The sequence below is a fragment of the Euleptes europaea genome, chromosome 10 (genome assembly GCF_029931775.1).
Source record: "Euleptes europaea isolate rEulEur1 chromosome 10, rEulEur1.hap1, whole genome shotgun sequence".
NCBI classification, from domain to species: domain Eukaryota; kingdom Metazoa; phylum Chordata; class Lepidosauria; order Squamata; family Sphaerodactylidae; genus Euleptes; species Euleptes europaea.
The window spans coordinates 70,570,784-70,591,769 of record NC_079321.1 but is presented as its reverse complement, the minus strand read 5'-3'; the positions used below and the strand labels follow the sequence as shown (position 1 = coordinate 70,591,769).

At 43.2% G+C, this 20,986-nt stretch overlaps 2 protein-coding genes across 3 annotated transcripts in view; one reads left to right on the top strand and one right to left on the bottom strand.

Moving 5' to 3' along the window:
- The window catches only part of MCM9 (minichromosome maintenance 9 homologous recombination repair factor), a 46,846-nt gene that overhangs the window by 13,727 nt on the left and 12,133 nt on the right, over positions 1-20,986 (top strand). For both annotated transcript variants that reach the window (XR_008933672.1, XM_056856633.1), the window contains exon 7: positions 19,121-19,295. Coding sequence is in view for 1 of the 2 variants with exons in the window: in XM_056856633.1 (XP_056712611.1) it covers positions 19,121-19,295 (175 nt within the window). In the remaining variant the exon portion in view is untranslated. The remainder of the gene's footprint in view (positions 1-19,120; positions 19,296-20,986) is intronic.
- ASF1A (anti-silencing function 1A histone chaperone) lies at positions 1,181-12,589 on the bottom strand. Its single transcript, XM_056856634.1, has 4 exons — positions 12,478-12,589; positions 7,877-7,992; positions 4,592-4,768; positions 1,181-1,590 (listed from the first exon to the last, which is right to left on the bottom strand). Exons 1-4 carry the CDS (start codon positions 12,584-12,586, stop codon positions 1,378-1,380), a joined length of 615 nt encoding a protein of 204 aa, XP_056712612.1. The 5' UTR covers positions 12,587-12,589; the 3' UTR covers positions 1,181-1,377.

The following is a 20,986-nucleotide window of genomic DNA, read 5'->3' as shown; positions in this document are numbered from 1 at the left end:
TTCTCATTCTCACCCTCTCCGTAGCTGAAAGTTGTCAGATTCTACATCCTGCCGGTTTCTTGGCACCTGTGCTTGTCTTAAAATGGGGTTGGGGAGAAGCTGCTGCTGGAGGCACTGGTTGATCAGCCTGTTCTGCTAAAAGCGGAGTTCCCTTGTCTTGAAAGTGGTTCAGTAATCAGTGCAAAAGGGTGCCAGACTGCATTTGAGGTCCTTCATGCCTTTTGTTTGACAGCCCTTTATATTAAATGTGCCACTTTAACTAGTTGATTTTTAGCTAACCAGGGAGCAGAGCAGTATAGTGCTTGCCTAGTAGCTCAGTGGGAAACAACATGGGCTCAAGTACTGCTGATGGAAGAAGTTGAAGGTGACCCCTGTAAAGCCATATATATGTGGAGAAATCATTGCTTAAAAGAAGAAATGCTTTGCAAGTAGAAAGTGTCTTTTTTCACCCAATAATACCCTTTTCAGTTTTGAGAAAAATATTGGAGAATTGCTGCCAATAGAACTATGCTTGCTAGATCAGCAGTGTATAGTGGCCTGTCGGGGGCTTAACCCACAATTTGGAGGCTGGGAAAAAAGGGAGGTCACTCACTCGGCAGACCACAGTATGTGGCTTGTAGGCTGTATTCAGCTTGATAAGTTGTGCTGCCCTGGTCAAACTGAGAACCATGCAAGAACTTCTGGGTAAAAACCAGAGTTGGGCTGATGTGGTGAATCCAACCATTTTGCTCAGCAAAGTTTGAAGCCTTCCTCCAGCTTGTAGCTTTTCTGTTGGAGGAAAAGCTATTGAAGTTGGAAGAAGGCTTCCGATTTTGCTCAGTGTTTTTCTTGTGGCTAGGATCTAAAGAGCCACACACCTGTGTCTGTGTGCCCAGGGAGATTTGGAGCTTGTTTCTCAGTCTTCTTCCTGTCCCCCCTCTGAGCTCTTTATACCTTACTGCCATTAATGAGGGAGGGCACTGTTACCCCAGTACACACATAGAAGATGGCCATGTGGATCCTAAAATAAATTACATGTTTTAAAAATGGGTGTTTTAACCACAGACCCTTACAGGTATTTACTATCTTCAGAATAGTTGCCATTTATATTTACATGGAGCATACACATTTTCATAAGATTAGTATGGACTCAACAAAACATCAGTAAATTACTTAAAAATAGTTTTATTTATACATCCACTCAAATACTTTCCTTATAAACTTTCTACAGGATATGGGTTTTTATTAAACAAAGTCTTCACATTTTTTGAATATGTAACTTAAATGTAACTTCCGGAAAGAGGTTCTGGTGCTGGTTGGAGACAGACCGTGTATGGTATGGGCTTTTTAAAAACACAATTTAACACGTACATAGCAATGAAGGGTAAGGGTAGTCAGTCACATGCAGTCCATATGAGATTCTAACATAACATTTAGTGAGTTTTCTGATGTTGACCACCCTTTTGACGCAGAAGGCAATGCATCTGTAGAAAGGAGTGACTGGAGGTTTGGGTTGCTGCTCTCTGCATCTGTCAGCTTTTCAGTGTTATCCTCCCAGTTAATGTGGAATCTTGTGACCCTGGGGTTGGATGCCAAAATGTTCCTCTGTAGCTGGAAAACAAGGTTAATCGATATTTCAGAATTACAGTAAGTATTCATAATTTTAAAGCAGTCATAGAAATTTCAGGACTGGGAAAGGAAAATTAACCTCTTGCCATTTTAAAATGGTACTGCTTTGAATCTTCAGCTCTGAAGTAAACAGTCTCATATACAGCTTTACAGAAAATGCTGAAAGCCCAGCAGAGACTATTCTTCCCTGTCACGCTGTTCTGTGGTATATAAAGTAGAAAATAGAAATGACTTACACAGGAATGAGTACTGTCACCTTCTAACCACATGAAACCCAGTTGTCTGGCCTCATTTCAATCCGACAGTCCTTTAGTACAGCTATCATATAGCAAACTACTGGAAACACAATTGTGTGAGGTTTCCCCCAAGAGGCAGTGCCACTCAGGATGTTCCGCAGTTCCAAGCTAATAAAGCACTTCACAGCTGGTGGCTGTAGCATAGTGGGAATCCTCATAGTGAGCCACAAGCTAAGGGTAGTGAGCCACAAGCTAAGGACTGAGAGTCCTGTGGCTTGTGTTTCTGGCCCCGTCCAGGTTTTAAATTATCTGCAGAGTTCATAAATTACCTAGAACAGAAAGAGAGGAGAAGAGGCTTCCAACTATAGCACGTGTGAAGCTGAATTGGTGGGTGCCTCTTGCAATGAGATCTTTGCTCCCCAGCTGCTGTCTGGAGCTTCTCACTGCAAATGAGGTTCAAAATCTTGCTTCAGTCATCAGAAGCAGGAAGCAAATGAGTTTATCTGCTCTTATTTATTTATTTACAAAATTTATATCCCACCTTTCTGCCCTCACAAGGGCCACGAAGGTTGCTAATAATTTAAAACATATTAAATCTTAACAATGTTTTGATAATTTGAGGCAGTCCTTGAAATTTAATCTGTTCTATTTTAGAATGTTCTATCAATAAAAGAAGCCACAGCCCTCAATTTGCAACACCTGAGCAAGGCTGTCAAAGATAGGACATTTTGGAGGACTTTGATTCATAGGGTCGCCATGAGTTAGAAGCGACTTGACGGCACTTAACACACACCTTAGAATGCGCAGCTCCACAAGACACAATCCCTTCACCCTATGCCCCTTGTTTTTGTTGTTTTGATTTAGATCTTCTGAATGCTTCTTTTCCTTAGTGTTTTATGGCTCAGATCTTCACACTTCAACAAACAGACAGCAATGTTCTAATATGTGAACTCATGTTACACACAACTGTTAAACCAATTATGGAGGAGCTATTTGATAGAGCTTTCTGTCTAAGTTCTTCTATCAAACATTTTAGCTTTCCTAAATGAGTTATCTTTTAACAATTCTTTAAGGGGTTGTCTGCTTGTCAGAATGTAAACTCCACATTTTCAGTACATATTTTCAAGACATACTTTCACAATTAGTGTAGTCATTTTAAAGGATAGTACACTTATTTAGTATGCAGTCAAGCAATATGATTGCTATACTCTTACTTGGAACAAATAGGAAAAGCAGAATGGTTTAGGCATCCAGCTGTAAGTTACTGTTAAGTAGGTCAGATTTTCACGTTACTGGAGAATTAACACATTTCAGCATGCAATCTGAAACATTAACGTTTGGAGAACAAAGAAGCGTTAAATCAGATAATGCTTCTAAAGAAAGCAGTGGTGGTGAAAAGTGCTGTCAAGTCAAAGCGAGGGTTTTCAAGACAAGAGACACTTAAGGGGTTACTGCACTTTGTATTCCCAGCGATGTATTAAGATATTGTCGAAGGCTTTCACGGTCAGAGTTCATTGGTTCTTGTAGGTTATCCGGGCTGTGTAACCGTGATCTTGGAATTTTCTTTCCTGACGTTTCGCCAGCAACTGTGGCAGGCATCTTCAGAGTAGTAACACTGAAGGACAGTGTCCTTCAGTGTTACTACTCTGAAGATGCCTGCCACAGTTGCTGGCGAAACGTCAGGAAAGAAAATTCCAAGATCACGGTTACAACAGCCCGGATAACCTACAAGAACCGATGTATTAAGAGTTTGAAAATGTTATAAAAAACATCGCTTTAAAAGGGTTTTTGGATACCACGGCTTATAAATGGTCGGAAGACATCTTCACAGCTAAAGGGGCCAAACAAAGTGCGAACAGTATTTTTTATAACGTTTTCAAACTCTTAATACATCGCTGGGAATATATAAAGTGCGAGCAGTATTTTTTATAACATTTTCAAACTCTTAATACATCGCTGGGAATACAAGTGCGGTAACCCTCTTAGATGCTGCCTTTCTCGTGAGCCTGGACTTCCTCAGTGGTTTCCTACCCAAATACTAACTAGAGCTGACCATGCTTAGTTTCTGAGATCTGATGAGATCAGGCTAGCCTGGGCTATCTAAGTCAGGCCAAAAGAAAGTAGTACCCAGTCTTCAACCTGCACAGAAGCCCGTCCATCCCATAATTTCCAATTCATATTTATTTTGCAAGGAATGTATACCATTTGTTATACAGGCTCAATGGTACAGATTTCTGGACTGAACCCAGTATTAATACATTGTTGGGGGCTGAGCATGGAGTCAAATTCAGCTGAACTACCAGAATTATACTGATTAGTTGCTAAGGGTTCACTCCTATGTTGGTCTACTCAGAAGTAAGGCCCGTGTTATTCAATGGAACTTACTACTGGAAAAATATCCTTAGGATTGCAGGCTAAATTCAGTAAATAGGCAAATACGGTAAGATGACTATGGGTTTAAAGACTTTGCAGCAGCAGTTATCCAATGCTGGTATGTAGGGACACAGCCATCCTAGTAACTGATGGCTGAAGAGGACCCAAAATATAGCAGTGTCACTAATTAACAACCCAAGATGAATTCAGGTTAACACAGTCCCTCTCTGATTTCTTAGTCAGATCACTCCTTTTTTTCTTCGCATATATGATTTGTCAAGTGTTTGTGTTATTTGATTTAGCTTCTGGTTTTATATGGCTTGCTGATTATATTCAGTTTGTTTTCACATTTGCCAAAACAGAGCATGTCCTACCTTTGAAAAATCTGGTTTTACAGGAGGATTTTCTCTCAATTCTGTTTCAGTATATTCATTGTTTACATAATAGCCGACTCTAATAAATTCTTGACCTCTGTAGGTGCAGGTGATTAATACAACTGTAACTCCTACAGCATCTGCATCAGGAATGAGTCCTGGATTAGGAGCATCTGCCTGCAGGAAAAAAAGGAAAGCAGTCAAGGACCTCCCACTTTAAAAAAATCAAAGCATTATATACTTCTAGTTAAGGAGATTTTCAGTGCAACCATAAGCAGAGTTATACCTTTCAAAGCCCATTGACTTCAATAGACTAAGAAGTGTGTAACTGCTTAAGGTGGCACTGTTGACATAGTACATAAATCATCAAGTGGATAAGTAGCACGCATGTTCAAATATAGAAAACATTTCAATTAAGTTTCAATCAGCATTGTCCTTTTATTTTTGCAGGTCCTAGATTTACTGAGTTCAGTCTTAAACTTTGTGAGGATTTGCTTTTCAATTCATCCCCCCTACTCCTCTATAGAAGAGCCCCGTGGCGCAGAGTGGTAAGCTGCAGTATTGCAGTCCAAGCTCTGCTCATGACCTGAGTTTGATCCCAACGGAAGTTGGTTTCAGGCAGCCGGCTCAAGGTTGACTCAGCCTTCCATCCTTCCGAGGTCGGTAAAATGAGTACCCAGCTTGCTGGGAGTAAAGGGAAGATGACTGAGGAAGGCACTGGAAAACCACCCCATAAAAACAAAGTCTGCCTAGTAAATGTCAGGATGTGACATAACCCCATGGGTCAGGAATGACCCGGTGCTTGCACAGGGGACCTTTACCTTTTTACTCCTTTATAAAATATCTTGAGTACAAGATTAGGTACACACGTTCATATTTGGCAAGCATGCTATTTTAGCCCATTCTGCCTTAATTCTTCAGCAGCCATCTCACACACAGAACTATGGTGTGGGATAGGTCCAGTCACAAGCCACAAAACTAGTTAATGTCAAACGTAAGACCAAGCTAGCCAGGTCCCTGAATATGTATAATTTGACGTTAAAAAGCAGCCATATGTGCAATCTGGATCAAGGCCAGAGTAATGGAGAAGTATTAGTCATACAGCACCTAAAGTTATTTCAAGACAGTTTCAAAGACATATTATCTTGTCCTTTTTCATGTTAAATACAGATAAGCCCAAGTAGTGTCACGGAACCTTAAAAATGGTACTCTTTATTATATACGTTTCAGATAAAATAATTCATTTAACAGTTAGTTGGAGTTTGTCTCAAATCAATGAGTTCTCAAAGATCTCGCTCTCACAGCACTTTTAAAAAATAACCTCAAAACTCATACCTGTGCCTTTAAACAGTGCAGATGCTGTTACTACTTTAACTAGCTCCGCACCAGTTGCAGTTAGGGTTGCCAATTGCCAGGTGGAGGCTGGAGATCTCCTGCTATTACAACTGATCTCCAGGCAACAGAGATCAGTTCACCTGGAGAAAATGGCTGCTTTGGAAGGTAGACTCTGTGGCATTATACCCCATTGAAGCCCCTCCCCAAACCCCACCTTCCTCAGGCTCCACCCACAAAATCTCCAGGTATTTCCCAACCCGGAGCTGGCAAACCTAGTTCCAGTACATGTAAGAATTTGTGTGATTTACTGTCAGATTAATATACCAAGCAATTAACACCTAGCTCCCTCATGTGCATGGCATATAATAAAGCCAGTGAGAGCCAGTGTAGTGTTAAGAGTGTCAGACTAGTATCTGGAAGACCCACATTCAAATCCCCACACATACCATGGAAGCTTGTTGGGTGATCTTGGGCCGGTCACACTCTCTCAACCTAACCTATCTCATAGGGTGATTGTGAGGATTCAGTGGAGGAGGAGAATGGTTTAAGTTCCTTTAGGTCCCCATTGGGGAGAAAGGTGGGGTATAAATGAAGTAAATGAATAAAAACAGCATCCCAGACAATGTGACTAGAAGCTTTTATACATACTCATCCAGGGTATTTACAGCATACAGCCTGGTAAAATATATGTATGAGAGTGAGTCTTTTTCCTTCTGGAGGAATGTCACTAATCTCTCCCTCTTGTGACCAATGCCCCTGTATGGTTTGTCAGAGGGCCAGAGATTTGTGTTCTTTAATAGCACAACCTCTTACAGCTATATCTGCAGTTTTGGTGGCTTACATATTGGAAGCACTCTGCCCATTTAGACAGCCACTCATCCCCTTCCCACCCAACCTGTACATGCAACATAGTTGGCCTAATTCAAAGAGGTGGGGTAGGGTTTGGTTGGTGGGCCATATGGAGAAGGACTATTTTAACCTCTCTGGGGGACAGATCGATATGTGGAAGAATTCTAAGGTTTATCTGTGGAGAGATTGGTTAGTAGTTAACTATAACATATATAAGGAACACCTGGAAAGCACAAGGGAGAGAGGCCATGTAAGAGTATTGTAATAAACTCTGTTCAAGTGTTATAGTGAATGAATGTACATCCTGCATGTATGTGCATACACCTGTTTGTAAGAAAAAGCCAACATGCATTTACTTTTCAAATAAAACTGAGAACCATTACCTCAATAAACATGGTTTAAATCACAAGTTCAGTTGTATATGCACTGAATGTTACAGGAGAGCTACTCAACCCACATATAAAGAAAAATCAAGTGTGCAGTGCAAACTGTACATGCATTCACTGCAACGTGTGAACAGGGCTAGATTGTATGCATGTTTGATGTAACTTGTGAACAGGGCTACAGTAGTCAGCCATTCCTGTTTCAGACAGAAAAGGTTTGTGCTCCAAACTCTCAATCACGAGCATCTCTGCTACTGAAGATACTGTTAATAACCGGTCCATATCTGAGATGGAATGAGTATACCTTGCTTTTGTGAAAACGTTCCTTGTCACCACGTATGCCCCTACAAATATCACAGTATAACAGCTTCTGTTGTGAACAGTTTATATCGGCCAAATCAGATCACTTTCCTTTTACAATCTACATCGGCAGATGTCTCCATACTAGTGCCATACTGCTTCTCAACCTTATGAGAAGCAGCTATTTGTGTACACTTGTCACAAAATTGGAAATGGATGTCAAGGAAGTTGACCAGCTTTGAGCTAAAGCTTTGACTTTCCGACTTCTTAAGCAAGTGACGTTGCTGATCTTCACTGACATTTACAGTGTTAGGATTTGTGACTACTTACAATGGATGATTTAAAAAAAAAAAAAACAGCAGTATCCAAACATAAGCAGCACTGGTAGTATTTGCAGTGTTTAAACAAAGAGACTTACCTGAAATACAAACATATGTCTTCCTGCAGGAACAGGGCCCACCAAAACAGAATCTAAAACTTGATCATACTCCTCACTTTCTGCTGAGCCCACATAAATAATTTTCCATTCCAAATCTACATTAAAAGAAAAGCTTTACAGTACACAGGCACTATGTAAATACTTTTACTCAACCCCCCTCCAAATCATGTGGTACCTTCCAACTCCCCATTCTCAATTATTTTTTGTATTTAGGTCTCAAAATTAGACATAATCATACACTTAGAATCAACTATTGTACAAATCAGAAGAATTTACTACCAAGTAAATGTTTTACCACTGAAGTGCTGATTAGTTTCCCAAGCCACAGTGGTGTAGGTGCTAACAACGGAAAGGCCCTGTCTTAACAATGTCTCCCCAATATCAGAGGAGCATGCCTATTATCTTAGGTGCTGTGGAACACAGGCAGGATGGTGCCGCTGCAGTCGTCTTGTTTGGGGCTTCCTAGAGGCACCTGTTTGGCCCCTGTGCGAACAGACTGCTGGACTTCATGGGCCTTGGTCTGATCCAGCAGGGCTTTTCTTATGTTCTAATGCAGGATGACTTGCAAGACAACCTCACTTTATTTTCACACCAACATGTGAAGCAAATTAGGTTGAGGGATGCTGCTTCAGTCAAGATCATCCACTGAGCTTCATAGCCAAGTATGGATTTTATGCAAAATGTTTTGGCGATACCATATATTGATAATCTGTAATAGTATGAGAGAATCAGTAGTTGTAGGCATCTATTACTATAAAAACCTTTAATGCTGTGAAATGTCAATTCCACCCCCCACCCCCAATTCTGCTCTTTCATTAAGCTCTTCTGTCAATTTCATGTAGCAATCTCTTTTAAAATGTTTTTCTAAAACCACACTGGACAGCCTTTTATTATGTCTAAGCCATTAACAGCCAGGTCTCTTAACCATTTTGAAGATGCTGGGATGAATAGATTAAAGTGAATAGATTAAAATGAGCTCAAGTAACCAAGTATTTGGCCCAGCTGGGCTGTGGATGAGGTTCCAGTCCAATAAAAAGGAAGGGGACAAGAATAGAACAATTAATCCCTTCTACCACCTTTCCTAATATTAGAATTAATATAGACATTCCTTTCAGTTTTCCCACTGTTGTCAGTAAATGAGCATGAAAGCACACCACAAATCCAGTAAACTCACAGATCCTCCGTTAAGTTACAAGACAATGTTTTGGGGTAGCCCCATCCACAGCTTAGTTTCATCTTGAACAGGGTCAGCATTGGCTGAGGTGAGGCAGGGCCCAGGATTTCCTGCAGGGCCCATGGCTGCTGCCACATGTCTGCCCCCTACCAATACCTACCTGCTTGCTTTTCCTCCCACCTGCCTGCTCACCACTCACTCTCCCAACTGCATGTGCTGTCAGGAGAAGGGCATGCATGTGGTGTGTGCACAGGGGATGGGAGGGCTGGCAAGCAAGCTAAAGGATGCACAGGTTGGGGGGCACAAACAGGATGCATGGCTGCAGGCAAGGTCTTGGGCACTCTCAGCTCAGGGCCCCTCCACCCAAAACCTGGAACCATACCTGATTTTGCACAATTTGATTTCAGGGGAAAGGGCATACTCATTCTTTTCCTAACTTTCCCCGCTCCAGATGACTGAATCTGGCTCCCAATTACTAGGTTTTCTTTTTACATTTATTATTGCTTCTAACTAACTCTGGGTATAAGTAAGAGGTCTTTGTGCTACCACTGGGCAGCTTTTCTCTATTGTCACTGTGAATATAGGGGCACTTGCAGTGGCAACAAAGCACCCGCAAGGTAGTTTTTCTTGTGTACTTTTGTGTTTAGTAATATCTCCTGTCAGATTCCTGAATGGGTGGGAGGATGGATGGTTCAGCCCATCCTGGGCCTGAAGCGACAGTGGCTGACCTCACTGTGGGCTCCAGCACATCCCACTTTTCTGGGGAAACAACACTCCAGAGTGGACAATAATATGTTACTCTAGAGCAGTAGTTCCCAAACTTTTCGGGCCACAGCCCCCTTGGTTCCACAAACTCAACCCCAGCGCCCCCTACCCTACCCTATAAAAAGCATTACTCAAAATAGGGGTTTGCATGACGCACTAAAGAACGATAAAATTTAAAAACAGAAACAATTAACTGCACATCTATTCAAAACCAAATTAAAACTTTTTAGTTGAAATTTATTCAACAAAACCGATTAACTTGATCCAGTGGTACCAGCTCTTCAACGTCTGGGGAAAAATTCTGACAGTTTCCACCAAATTTGCCAGCAGGGTGCCATAGCTTGATCTATTGCAAACTAGTGAACCACACAGTTGAAGGGGACCCACCTCTAGCGCCAACCTGCCTCTTAGTGCCCCCCATGGTAATCCCACTGACACCCCCCCCCGGGGGTGGTACCGCCCACTTTGGGAACCACTGCTCCAGAGTCTTTTTAAATGTCTAAAAACACATTCTCTAGAATGGATATATTGTGAGCGTGTGTGTGTGTGTGTAACGTGCATTCAAGTCGCAGCCGACTTATGGCGACCCCTTTGGGGGTTTTCATGGCAAGAGACTAGCAGAGGTGGTTGGCCAGTGCCTTCCTCTGCACAGCAACCCTGGTCTTCCTTGGTGGTCTCCCATCCAAATACTAACCCTGCTTAGCTTCTGAGATCTGATGAGATCAGGCTAGCCTGGGCCATCCAGGTCAGGGCAATGGATACATCAAGAGCTATAAAAGCAAAATTTTCAAACAGCACCAAAATTGTGACTATAAAGTAATCCACTGCAGCACCCTTGTGGAGGGATGGCTGGCTTTCAGCTCCACGTGTAGGAAAGAGCAAGAGTCCAGTAGCACCTTAAAGACTAACAAAGTAGTAGGAAAGAGCAAGGCCATTTATCCATGGAAGGTTTTGCATTGGATTTGCCACTCTATAGATGCACCTTTTCCCCATCTGAATTCTCAAAACTCTGCATGGTGGCTTATTTTTGAGTTTTGAGAATATGGATGGGGAAAAAGTGCATCTAAAGAGTGGCAAATCCAATGCAAAACCTTCCATGAATAAATGGCCCAAGAGTCCAGGAGCACCTTAAAGCCTAACAAAGTAGTAGGAAAGAGCAAGAGTCCAGTAGCACCTTAAAGACTAACAAAGTAGTAGGAAAGAGCAAGGGTCCAGTAGCACCTTAAAGCCTAACAAAGTAGTAGGAAAGAGCAAGAGTCCAGGAGCACCTTAAAGCCTAACAAAGTAGTAGGAAAGAGCAAGGCCATTTATCCATGGAAGGTTTTGCATTGGATTTGCCACTCTATAGATGCACCTTTTCCCCATCTGAATTCTCAAAACTCTGCATGGTGGCTTATTTTTGAGTTTTGAGAATATGGATGGGGAAAAAGTGCATCTAAAGAGTGGCAAATCCAATGCAAAACCTTCCATGAATAAATGGCCCAAGAGTCCAGGAGCACCTTAAAGCCTAACAAAGTAGTAGGAAAGAGCAAGAGTCCAGTAGCACCTTAAAGACTAACAAAGTAGTAGGAAAGAGCAAGGGTCCAGTAGCACCTTAAAGCCTAACAAAGTAGTAGGAAAGAGCAAGAGTCCAGGAGCACCTTAAAGCCTAACAAAGTAGTAGGAAAGAGCAAGGCCATTTATCCATGGAAGGTTTTGCATTGGATTTGTCACTCTATAGATGCACCTTTTCCCCATCTGAATTCTCAAAACTCTGCATGGTGGCTTATTTTTGAGTTTTGAGAATATTGATGGGGGGAAAGTGCATCTAAAGAGTGGCAAATCCAATGCAAAACCTTCCATGAATAAATGGCCCAAGAGTCCAGTAGCACCTTAAAGCCTAACAAAGTAGTAGGAAAGAGCAAGGGTCCAGTAGCACCTTAAAGCCTAACAAAGTAGTAGGAAAGAGCAAGGGTCCAGGAGCACCTTAAAGCCTAACAAAGTAGTAGGAAAGAGCAAGAGTCCAGGAGCGCCTTAATGACTAACAAAAATATTTTCTGGCAGGGTAGGAGCTTTCGTGAGCCTACCCTGCCAGAAAATATTTTTGTTAGGCTTTAAGGTGCTCCTGGACTCTTGCTCTTGCCTACTACTGCAGAAGTGAGCTGTGGCTCACCCCCTGCCAGGAAACCTTTTTGTTGGTCTTTAAGGTGCTCCTGCTGGACTCTGGCCCTTTTCTACTCCTGCAGACCGACTAACACGGCGACCCACTGCGAATCAGCTCCACGTGTAGCCTTTTACAAGTCCTCTGGGGATGGTTCAGAAACAGAGAGAGGGAGGGGGAGAGAGAAAGCGCGCTCCTCTCCAGCACCCTGCTCCAATGCAGCCTGAACTAGGCAACATGGCTGCTCTCCCCAGCTCAGACAAGTTCCTTGCAACTTCATGCTTCCTCCTTCCCCGAGCAGCGCGCCCGGGCCTGGGGGGCTGCGCCTCGCTCGCGCCGCCCAGGGCCCCCAGGAGCCCTGCACCCGGGGACCCCCCCCCACCCCCCACACACGCCTTGCACGCGGCGGAGGCGAAAACTGTTGCAGCAGCAGCAGCAGCAGCAGCACGAGCAGGCCTTTGCAAAGTTTAAAGCCCGGGCAGGGCTCGCGCGGCGGCTCACCTTCCGACAGGTCCTCGATGCACTCGAAGGTGATTTCGAACTGGAAAGGGTTGTAGAAGGGGGAAGGGTTGTCCAGCACCACCACGTTGTTCACCTGCACCTTTGCCATGGTTGGGGGTTGGGGGGGGGTTGGAGAGGGTCTCGAACAATAGTTGCCGCCGCCCTGCAAAGTCCGAAGGGCTCCCCCTTCTGCAGAGCGCGCGCCAGCAAAGCAGCAAGCGTGCAAAGGGGGGCGAGTTGCAGAACTTTTGCACCCTCTCGTCGTGCTTTTTTTTTTTCCCCCTTTTCTTTTTTTTGGGGGGGCCCCTCGTTTTGCTCTTTTTGGAAAATGTCTCGCGCGACCCCCCCTCCCTCCTCCACCCCGCACTGTTTTTGCAGCTTTCCTATTCCACTCAACTGCAGCCCGTTCTGCTCCGTGAACTGGCAGCAGCGGCGGCGCCCATTGGCTGCGCGCGGAGCTCGCGCCCGCCTCTTGCAGGCGACGCTTCCCTGCCGGAGCAAGAGGGGCTTCCGCAGCCGGGCCGGGGAGTCTTGGCTGGCGCTCCACCTGCTGGACCAGAGGCGGGCGGAGAGGCACAGCCACGGAGAAACTCATGCAATATTTTTTTGGGAGGGGGGAATAATTCTTCCCACTGCAAAAGGTGGCTGCTTGCTGTTTTCTCTTTAAGATCTGGGGGCTTTCGTTTAATTATTTTCCAGCTTGCAAATGAAACAATTCCAAAAAATATTAGCCTGTAGCAGCAGAAATAAGCAGGGTTTAGTTTAATGATTTTCCAGCTTGCAAATGAAACAATTCCAAAAAATATTAGCCTGTAGCAGCAAAAAGAAGCAGGGTTTAGTTTAACCTACGAGGACCAAAGTTTAGTTTAATTATTTTCCAGTTTGCAAATGAAATGATTCCAAAAAATATTAGCCTGTAGCAGCAAAAATAAGCAGGGTTTAGTTTAACCTACGAGAACCAAAGTTTAGTTTATTTATTTTCCAGTTTGCAAATAAAATGATTCCAAAAAAATATTAGCCTGTAGCAGCAGAAATAAGCAGGGTTTAGTTTAACTATTTTCCAGCTTGCAAATGAAATAATTCCAAAAAAATATTAGCCTGTAGCAGCAGAAATAAGCAGGGTTTAGTTTAACCTACGAGAACCAAAGTTTAGTTTATTTATTTTCCAGTTTGCAAATAAAATGATTCCAAAAAAATATTAGCCTGTAGCAGCAGAAATAAGCAGGGTTTAGTTTAATTATTTTCCAGCTTGCAAATGAAATAATTCCAAAAAATATTAGCGTGTAGCAGCAGAAACAAGCAGGGTTTAGTTTAATTATTTTCCAGATTGCAAATAAAATAATTCCAAAAAATATTGGCCTGTAGCAGCAAAAATAAGCAGGGTTTAGTTTAATTATTTTCCAGATTGCAAATAAAATAATTCCAAAAAATAGTAGCCTGTAGCAGCAGAAATAAGCAGGGTTTAGTTTAATTCTTTTCCAGCTTGCAAATGAAATAATTCCAAAAAATATTAGCCTGTAGCAGCAAAAATAAGCAGGGTTTAGTTTAATTATTTTCCAGTTTGCAAATGAAATAATTCCAAAAAATATTAGCCTGTAGCAGCAAAAATAAGCAGGGTTTAGTTTAATTCTTTTCCAGATTGCAAATAAAATAATTCCAAAAAATATTAGCCTGTAGTAGCAGAAATAAGCAGGGATCTTGTGACACCTTAGAGACTAAAGAGATGTGTCATTCCAACATCCGTTTTTGTAGGCTTGAGCCCATTTCATAATGTGATGTGTATGCCTTTAAGTGAGCCCTGACAAACTAGTTTCTGTTAATCCTAACAAGGCCTGTACAGGAGGGTTCTCATTTAGTTCTAGTCCTGAGTGTGTATTTTATAGTTCCAAGTGTGCGTGTGAAGTAATAAAAGAAGCCGGTTGCTGAAGTTGCCAGGTCTCCTGTGTGCTAACCGGATAGGTGAGCTATGCTTCCAATAAGGTGCCACAACTCTCCTAAATAGCTGTGTGCGGTGCTTAGTATTGATCATGCGACCATTACTGAAAAAGTTTGTCGTGCTAGTTTCTGATTGTTTAGGTGTGCTTTTCTGGCACGTGAGAACATAGCTGTTATGGTCTTTAATCTGGTAAAGTGTGCAAATAGCATGGCAGCCCATGTAAATTTTCTGTGTAAGTCATGTGCCTTTTTAAGGCATACTGTTATACGCACCCCACTTGCCTGAGCAGTGAGACATCTCGGGGGACTTACCCAGTGTGGTTCCCTTTGTAAGAAAGATCACTGGAGACTGACAGTGTTGTTGTTTTTAATAGTAGTTCCTTTATTTATAGATATACAAGTAAAGCACAGATGGGAGGCAAAGAGGCTGGGCAGCAGATCTGCTATCCACATCAGATCCCCAGAGGAAAAGAGAGCGCCTGCACCCCCTGGTGCCACCTTCCCGCCTCCCTTGGGATGAGGGGAGGAGGGCGGGCACCATCTTTCTGCCTCCACGTGGGGTGGGGTGGGGTGACACCCTACAATTGTTAGGAAACAATATCATTCCTTTTGTCATGTAGAATAGACTGATTCACAGTGACCAGAATCCAAACCTGCTTCAATGTGCTTCCAGTAGCAGAGTGGAAGCTGTTGCAGCTTGATTGTTCTGAAGCTATTACAATAACCTTTTCAAGAAAATTGTACCAAGTTTTTGAACTAGAGAGATGCGTGTCCTCCTTTAATTTTTGTAATGATCCCTTTGGCAGCTGTTTTTAAAAAGCTGCAGGGCTGGTCGATTTCATTAAATGTCATTTCCTCCATAACTCAAACACTGAATTAAACTAACTGAGGGCCCATGAAGAATTGGAGGGTGGGTAGGTGATGGAGAATTTTCCACTGACCCAAGTCTTTCCCTCCAGGATGTCTGAGACGCAAGCAGGGCTCTGGGTCTCTTTTCCTCTCACCCCTCCCTTCCCCCTCTCTCAATTGCCTGCAATATTCCTTGTCTCCTGGAAGACAATGAGCATGCTCATCCATACAATAATTGGGATACAGAATAGCACCGGGTATGTAATTGTCACCTTGAATGAAGAAGAATCGAGTAATTGCATTACTGGTGAATCTAGCTTTTTCCATAGCACTAGTCAGATGGGCATTCCAGCACAAATTTGATTAAATTGCTTTACCTGTTCAATTGGTTATCCATTTATGAACCACATATATACTGGGGGGGTATAGGATTTTTAAAACACAATTTTTTATTTTTGCTTATTTATAACTATTCCTTCTTTTACGCAGTATTCCGAAATTCTTTAAATAGTTTACGTAAACCAAGAAGAGTGTGTGATAATATAAGTGTATCATCTGCATACAGCAAAAGTGGCAATTTCTGTCCTGCCAGCGCTGGCTCGTGTGTTATGTAACTGGACAGATGAGGGACCAAATCATTTAGACATATATTAAATAAGAGTGGAGCCAATAAACAACACTGTCTCACCTCTTTATAATATGATTTCCATTTATCTAGAAATTCTGTGACTCATCTATTATTAACATAACTAGTTAATTTTGCCATTACTGCATACTCTGCTATTCAGGGTATTACTTTCCCAGGTCTTCCCGCTGTGGACAATCATCTGCTTTCCATTTTGTTACAAATATCACTCTGGCCACTGTTAGAACAAAGCTAGTAAAATGTGGGCTGGACACTGCTACTGTTAGGTGGATTGGTAATTGGTTGACCAACCAAACCCAAAGGGTGCTCATTAATGGCATGACTTCATCCTCGAGAGGGGTGCCACAGGGGTCTGTCCTGGGACTAGTACTATTTAATATTTTTATAAATGACTTGGATGATGGGATAGAGAGCATGCTAATCAAATTTGCAGATGACACCAAGTTAGGAGGGGTAGTTAATACCTCGGAGGATAGAGTCAGAGTTCAGAATGACCTTGATAGACTGGAGAGCTGAGCCATCTTTCTTCTATATATATATATAGAAATTCTTTAAGTATATTAGGAGTGGGAAACCAGCTAGGGAAGCGGTTGGACCATTGGATGACAATGGGAGTAAAGGAACTGTAAGGGAGGATAAAGCAATTGCTGAAAAACTAAATGAATTATTCTCATCTGTCTTCACTGTTGAAGATACAGGGCAGATTCCTTCTCCTGAAAATGAGGAACTGAGGCAAATAGTGGTAACAAGGCAGGAAGTCCTAGAACCGTGTTGGCGAACCTATGGCACGCATGCTGGACTTGACACGTTGAGCCCTCTCTGTGGGCACACGCAATCAAAAGTACAAAGTACAAAGAGAGTTTAATACGGTCCAAGACCAGCATAAAAACATACTAGATATACATACATAACATAACACATATAAAAGTGCATCAAGGCAGTCGCGTCTGCCTTCCCTGGACTCCCCGCCGCCCAGTTGGGCGGCGGGGGCTTTGAACTGCTCTGCGCTGCCTGCAAAGCGCCCCCCCTTCCCTGGACTCCCCGCCACCCAGCTGGGAGTAACCCGCCGCCTGCCCCCCTTCCCCGGACTCCCCGCTGCCCAGCCGTGATGGCACTTTGCAATAAATAAGTGGGTTTTGGGTTGCAGTTTGGGCACTCGGTCTCTAAAAGGTTCACCATCACTGTCCTAGAACGTCTAGACAAACTGCAAACTAACAAGTCACAGGGACCAGGCGGTATTCATCCTAGAGTTCTTCAAGAACTAAAATGGGAAATTGCTGAACTTCTAACAAAGATATGTAATATGTCCCTTCAATCAGCCTCTGTACCAGAGGACTGGAGAGTGGCCAATGTAACACCCATTTATAAAAAAGGTTCCAGGGGGGCCCAGGAAATTACAGGCAGTTAGCTTAACGTCTGTTCCGGGTAAATTAGTGGAAAGCATTATTAAAGATAGAATTGTCAAGCATATAGAAGGGCAAGGTCTGCTGGGCAAAACCCAACATGGCTTCTGTAAGGGTAGGTCCTGTCTCACTAACCTATTAGAGTTTTTTGAAAGCGTCAATAAGCATGTGGACAGGAATGAGCCTGTGGATATTGTGTGTTTGGATTTCCAAAAAGCTTTTGACAAAGTCCCCCACCAAAGACTGCTAAGCAAACTTCATAGTCATGGGATAAGAGGACAAGTCCTCTTATGGATTGAGAGCTGGCTGAAAAATAGGAAGCAGAGAGTAGGAATCAATGGTCAGTTCTCACAATGGCGGGATGTGAGCAGTGGGTGCCTCAGGGATCTGTGTTGGGACCGGTGCTTTTCAACCTGTTCATCAATGACCTGGAGTTGGGGTTAAACAGTGAAGTAGCCAAGTTTGCAGATGACACCAAATTATTTAGGGTGGTTAAAACCAAATCGGACTGTGAAGAGCTCCAGAAGGATCTCTGCGTACTGGAAGAATGGGCATTAAAATGGCAAATGAGATTCAATGTGAGTAAGTGTAAAGTGATGCATATTGGGGCAAAAAATCCCAACTTCACATATACACTGATGGGATCTGTGCTGGCAGCGACAGACCAAGAAAGGGATCTTGGGGTGGTAGTGGATAGCTCAATGAAGATGTCAACCCAGTATGCGGCTGCTGTAAAAAAGGCAAATTCTATTCTGGCCATAATTAGACGAGGAATAGAGAATAAAACTGCTGATATCATACTGCCCTTGTACAAATCTATGGTGAGACCACACTTGGAATACTGTGTACAGTTCTGGTCACCACACCTAAAAAAGGATATCCAGAGCTTGAGAAGGTGCAGAAAAGAGAAACCAAAATGATTAAGGGACTAGAGCAACTGTCCTATGGGAGCGGTTAGGACTCTTAGGGCTGTTTAGCTTGGAAAGAAGGCTGCTAAGGGGAGACATGATAGAAGTCTATAAAATTATGCATGGTTTGGAGAGAGTGGGCAGGGAGAAGTTTTTCTCCCTCTCCCATAATACTAGAACACGGGGTCATCTGCTAAAGCTGGAGGGCGAGAGATTCAAAACAGATAAAAGGAAATATTTTTTCACACAGCGCATATTTAAATTGTGGAACTCCCTGCCCCAGGATGTGGTGATGGCTGCCAGCTTGGAGGGCTTTAAGAGGGGAGTGGACATATTCATGGAGGAGAGGGGTATTCATGGCTATTAGTTAGAATGGATACTAGTCATGCTGCATACCTGTTCTCTCTAGTATCAGAGGAACATGCCTATTATTTTGGATGCGGTGGAACACAGGCAGGATGGTGCTGCAGCAGTCGTCTTGTTTGTGGCTTCCTGGAGGCACCTGGTTGGCCACTATGTGAACAGACTGCTGGACTTGATGGGCCTTGGTCTGATCCAGCAGGGCCTTTCTTATGTTCTTATATTATGTTCAGCCAGTTATCAATGTCTACAGACAACTTTCCCTGCAAACTTGCAGAACTTTTTTTTTCTGTGTTCAACCTTAGAAAGTAAAGGACTGAACTCAGTGAGGGCTCTTTCAAGTAATCCCTGCTACTGTCAGCATGTTGTATTGGTCTTCACTCATGCTTACTAGCACTGCAATTTTCACATATTCTGAAGCTGAGCCTTGGTAAGCTTTGCTCAAACGAAACTCTAAGTCAGCCTGTTTTGTCTTTTTTTGTGTCTTACATAAATTCATTCATTACATTCAGGCTTTAAAAAGAAACATTTTTATTTGGAAGGTCTGACAGTAACTGCTGTGAAGGACTCTGGAGAATGGAATTTGGAAGCAGGGGCACTGGTGCTGGCTGATGGAGGCCTTTGTTGTATCGATGAATTTAACAGCATCAAGGAACATGACAGAACCAGCATTCACGAGGCGATGGAACAACAAACCATCAGTGTAGCCAAGGCAGGGTAAGTCGTTTTTGAATTAACATCTGTAGCCTATTTTTGATCTTTTCATTCCCCTGTGCAGAGGCTGTGTTTTGCTTGCTCGCCAAAGTCAGAGATAACTTGATGAAACATCTAAGTAAGAGAGAAGGCCTATAATTTTGCAGATGTGGTCTGAGTGGTGTTGCCTGCACACACACCACACACACACACACACACGAGTCAGACTGTACCTACAAACAATATTTATGTGCCACACTTGCTTAGAAATGTACAGGTAGGAGGAATTTAAGAAATGCCAATTAATTAAAAAAAACCACCCTACAAATAAAAACAAGGGAAATGGAGCCACAGCACTTGAATTGCAAAATTATAAATAGCAAGAGCTGTTGTCCCCCCACCCCATCCTGAGTTTTTGATTAAAACAAAGAACTGTGTGTGCCTGTAAGACTGATGACTTACACATTATTTGACTCCATTTACTATGGTGTACACTTTTTGTTTATTCTATTAAAATATTTATACTTCACCTTTCTCTTGGTTCAAAGCAGGTTGAGTGTGTGAGTGTATAGTGCCGTCAAGTCGCAGCCAACGTATGGTGATCCCATAGGGTTTTGAAGGCAAGAGGTGGTTTGCCATTGCCTGACTACATGTGGGCTGAGAGAGTTCTGAGAGAACTGTGGCTAGCCCAAGGTCACCCAGCAGGCTCCATGCAGAGGAGTGGGGAATCCAACCTGGTTCTCCAGATTAGAGCCCGCTGCTCTTAACTGCTACACCATGCTGGCTCCCTCAAGGCAGCTTATTAATGATAATTTTAAAATTACATATTAAAACCAAATAAAACCCCTCAAATACCTCCCCCTTGTTCCTGTGCCTCCTCTGTAAAAGCAGGTTTGGCAGTGGTTCGAAATAATACAAAACCTGACAGAGCTCATTCAGTGAAGGAAAAAATGTGATGCTTGTTGTGCACACCACAAAGAGTAATCCTTCCTTCAGACTGTCTTCAGCTCTCTGGGGAAAATAGCCCTGTCAGACTGCAGCCTGATAAGCATAAGCACATGAAACCAGGAAGTGAAAGGGGGGTAAAACGATGCCCCTGCTGAATCCTGTTCTGCTCCACATCCAAGAACCCCAGTGTGTTGTTTGTACTCAGCCACCACCACTTTGTGTCAAGCTTCCTACTGTTGCAAGGACTGGCATCAGGGGGTGGCATCATCAGGCAGTTGCCAGAGCCGCAGGAAGGCCTTCTGCCAGATCCTAACCTAGTCATGCAGCTGGAGACATCATTGCCCATCTTCTGTCTCTGGGAAACAGCAGCATCTGTGCCATTGGGACCTTCAAAGGGATTGGGCCCTCCTGCCTCCCTTTTGCTCTTCCACCTAGGGTTGCCAGGTCCTTTTTCGCCACCGGTGGGAGATTTTTGGGGCGGAGCCTGGGGAGGGTGGGGTTTGGGGAGGGAAGGGACTTCAGTGCCATAGAGTTCAATTGCCAAAGCGGCCATTTTTCTCCAGGTGATCTGATCTCTATTGGCTGAATTGGCAGGAGATCTCCTGCTATTACCTGGCAGTTGGCAACCCTACTTCCACCCCTTGCCATTCATTAGAGGAGGGGAGAAGGCGCAGTGGCTTTGCAAGTGGGTCCCAAAAAGCAAAGTAAGTTTAGAAGTGGATCCCACTTCAAAAAGCTTGAAAACCACTGGCATTACTATGCTTTGG

What these genes read in the sequence shown, in the direction of transcription:
- ASF1A (XM_056856634.1), bottom strand. Translation starts at nt 12,586, where the DNA reads ATGGCAAAGGTGCAGGTGAACAACGTGGTGGTGCTGGACAACCCTTCC. An exon ending in CATCGAGGACCTGTCGGAAG is followed by an intron (nt 7,993 to 12,477) that starts GTGAGCCGCCGC and finishes CTTTTAATGTAG; the next exon opens with ATTTGGAATGGAAAATTATT. An exon ending in TAAAACCAGATTTTTCAAAG is followed by an intron (nt 1,591 to 4,591) that starts GTAGGACATGCT and finishes CTTGTTTTCCAG; the next exon opens with CTACAGAGGAACATTTTGGC.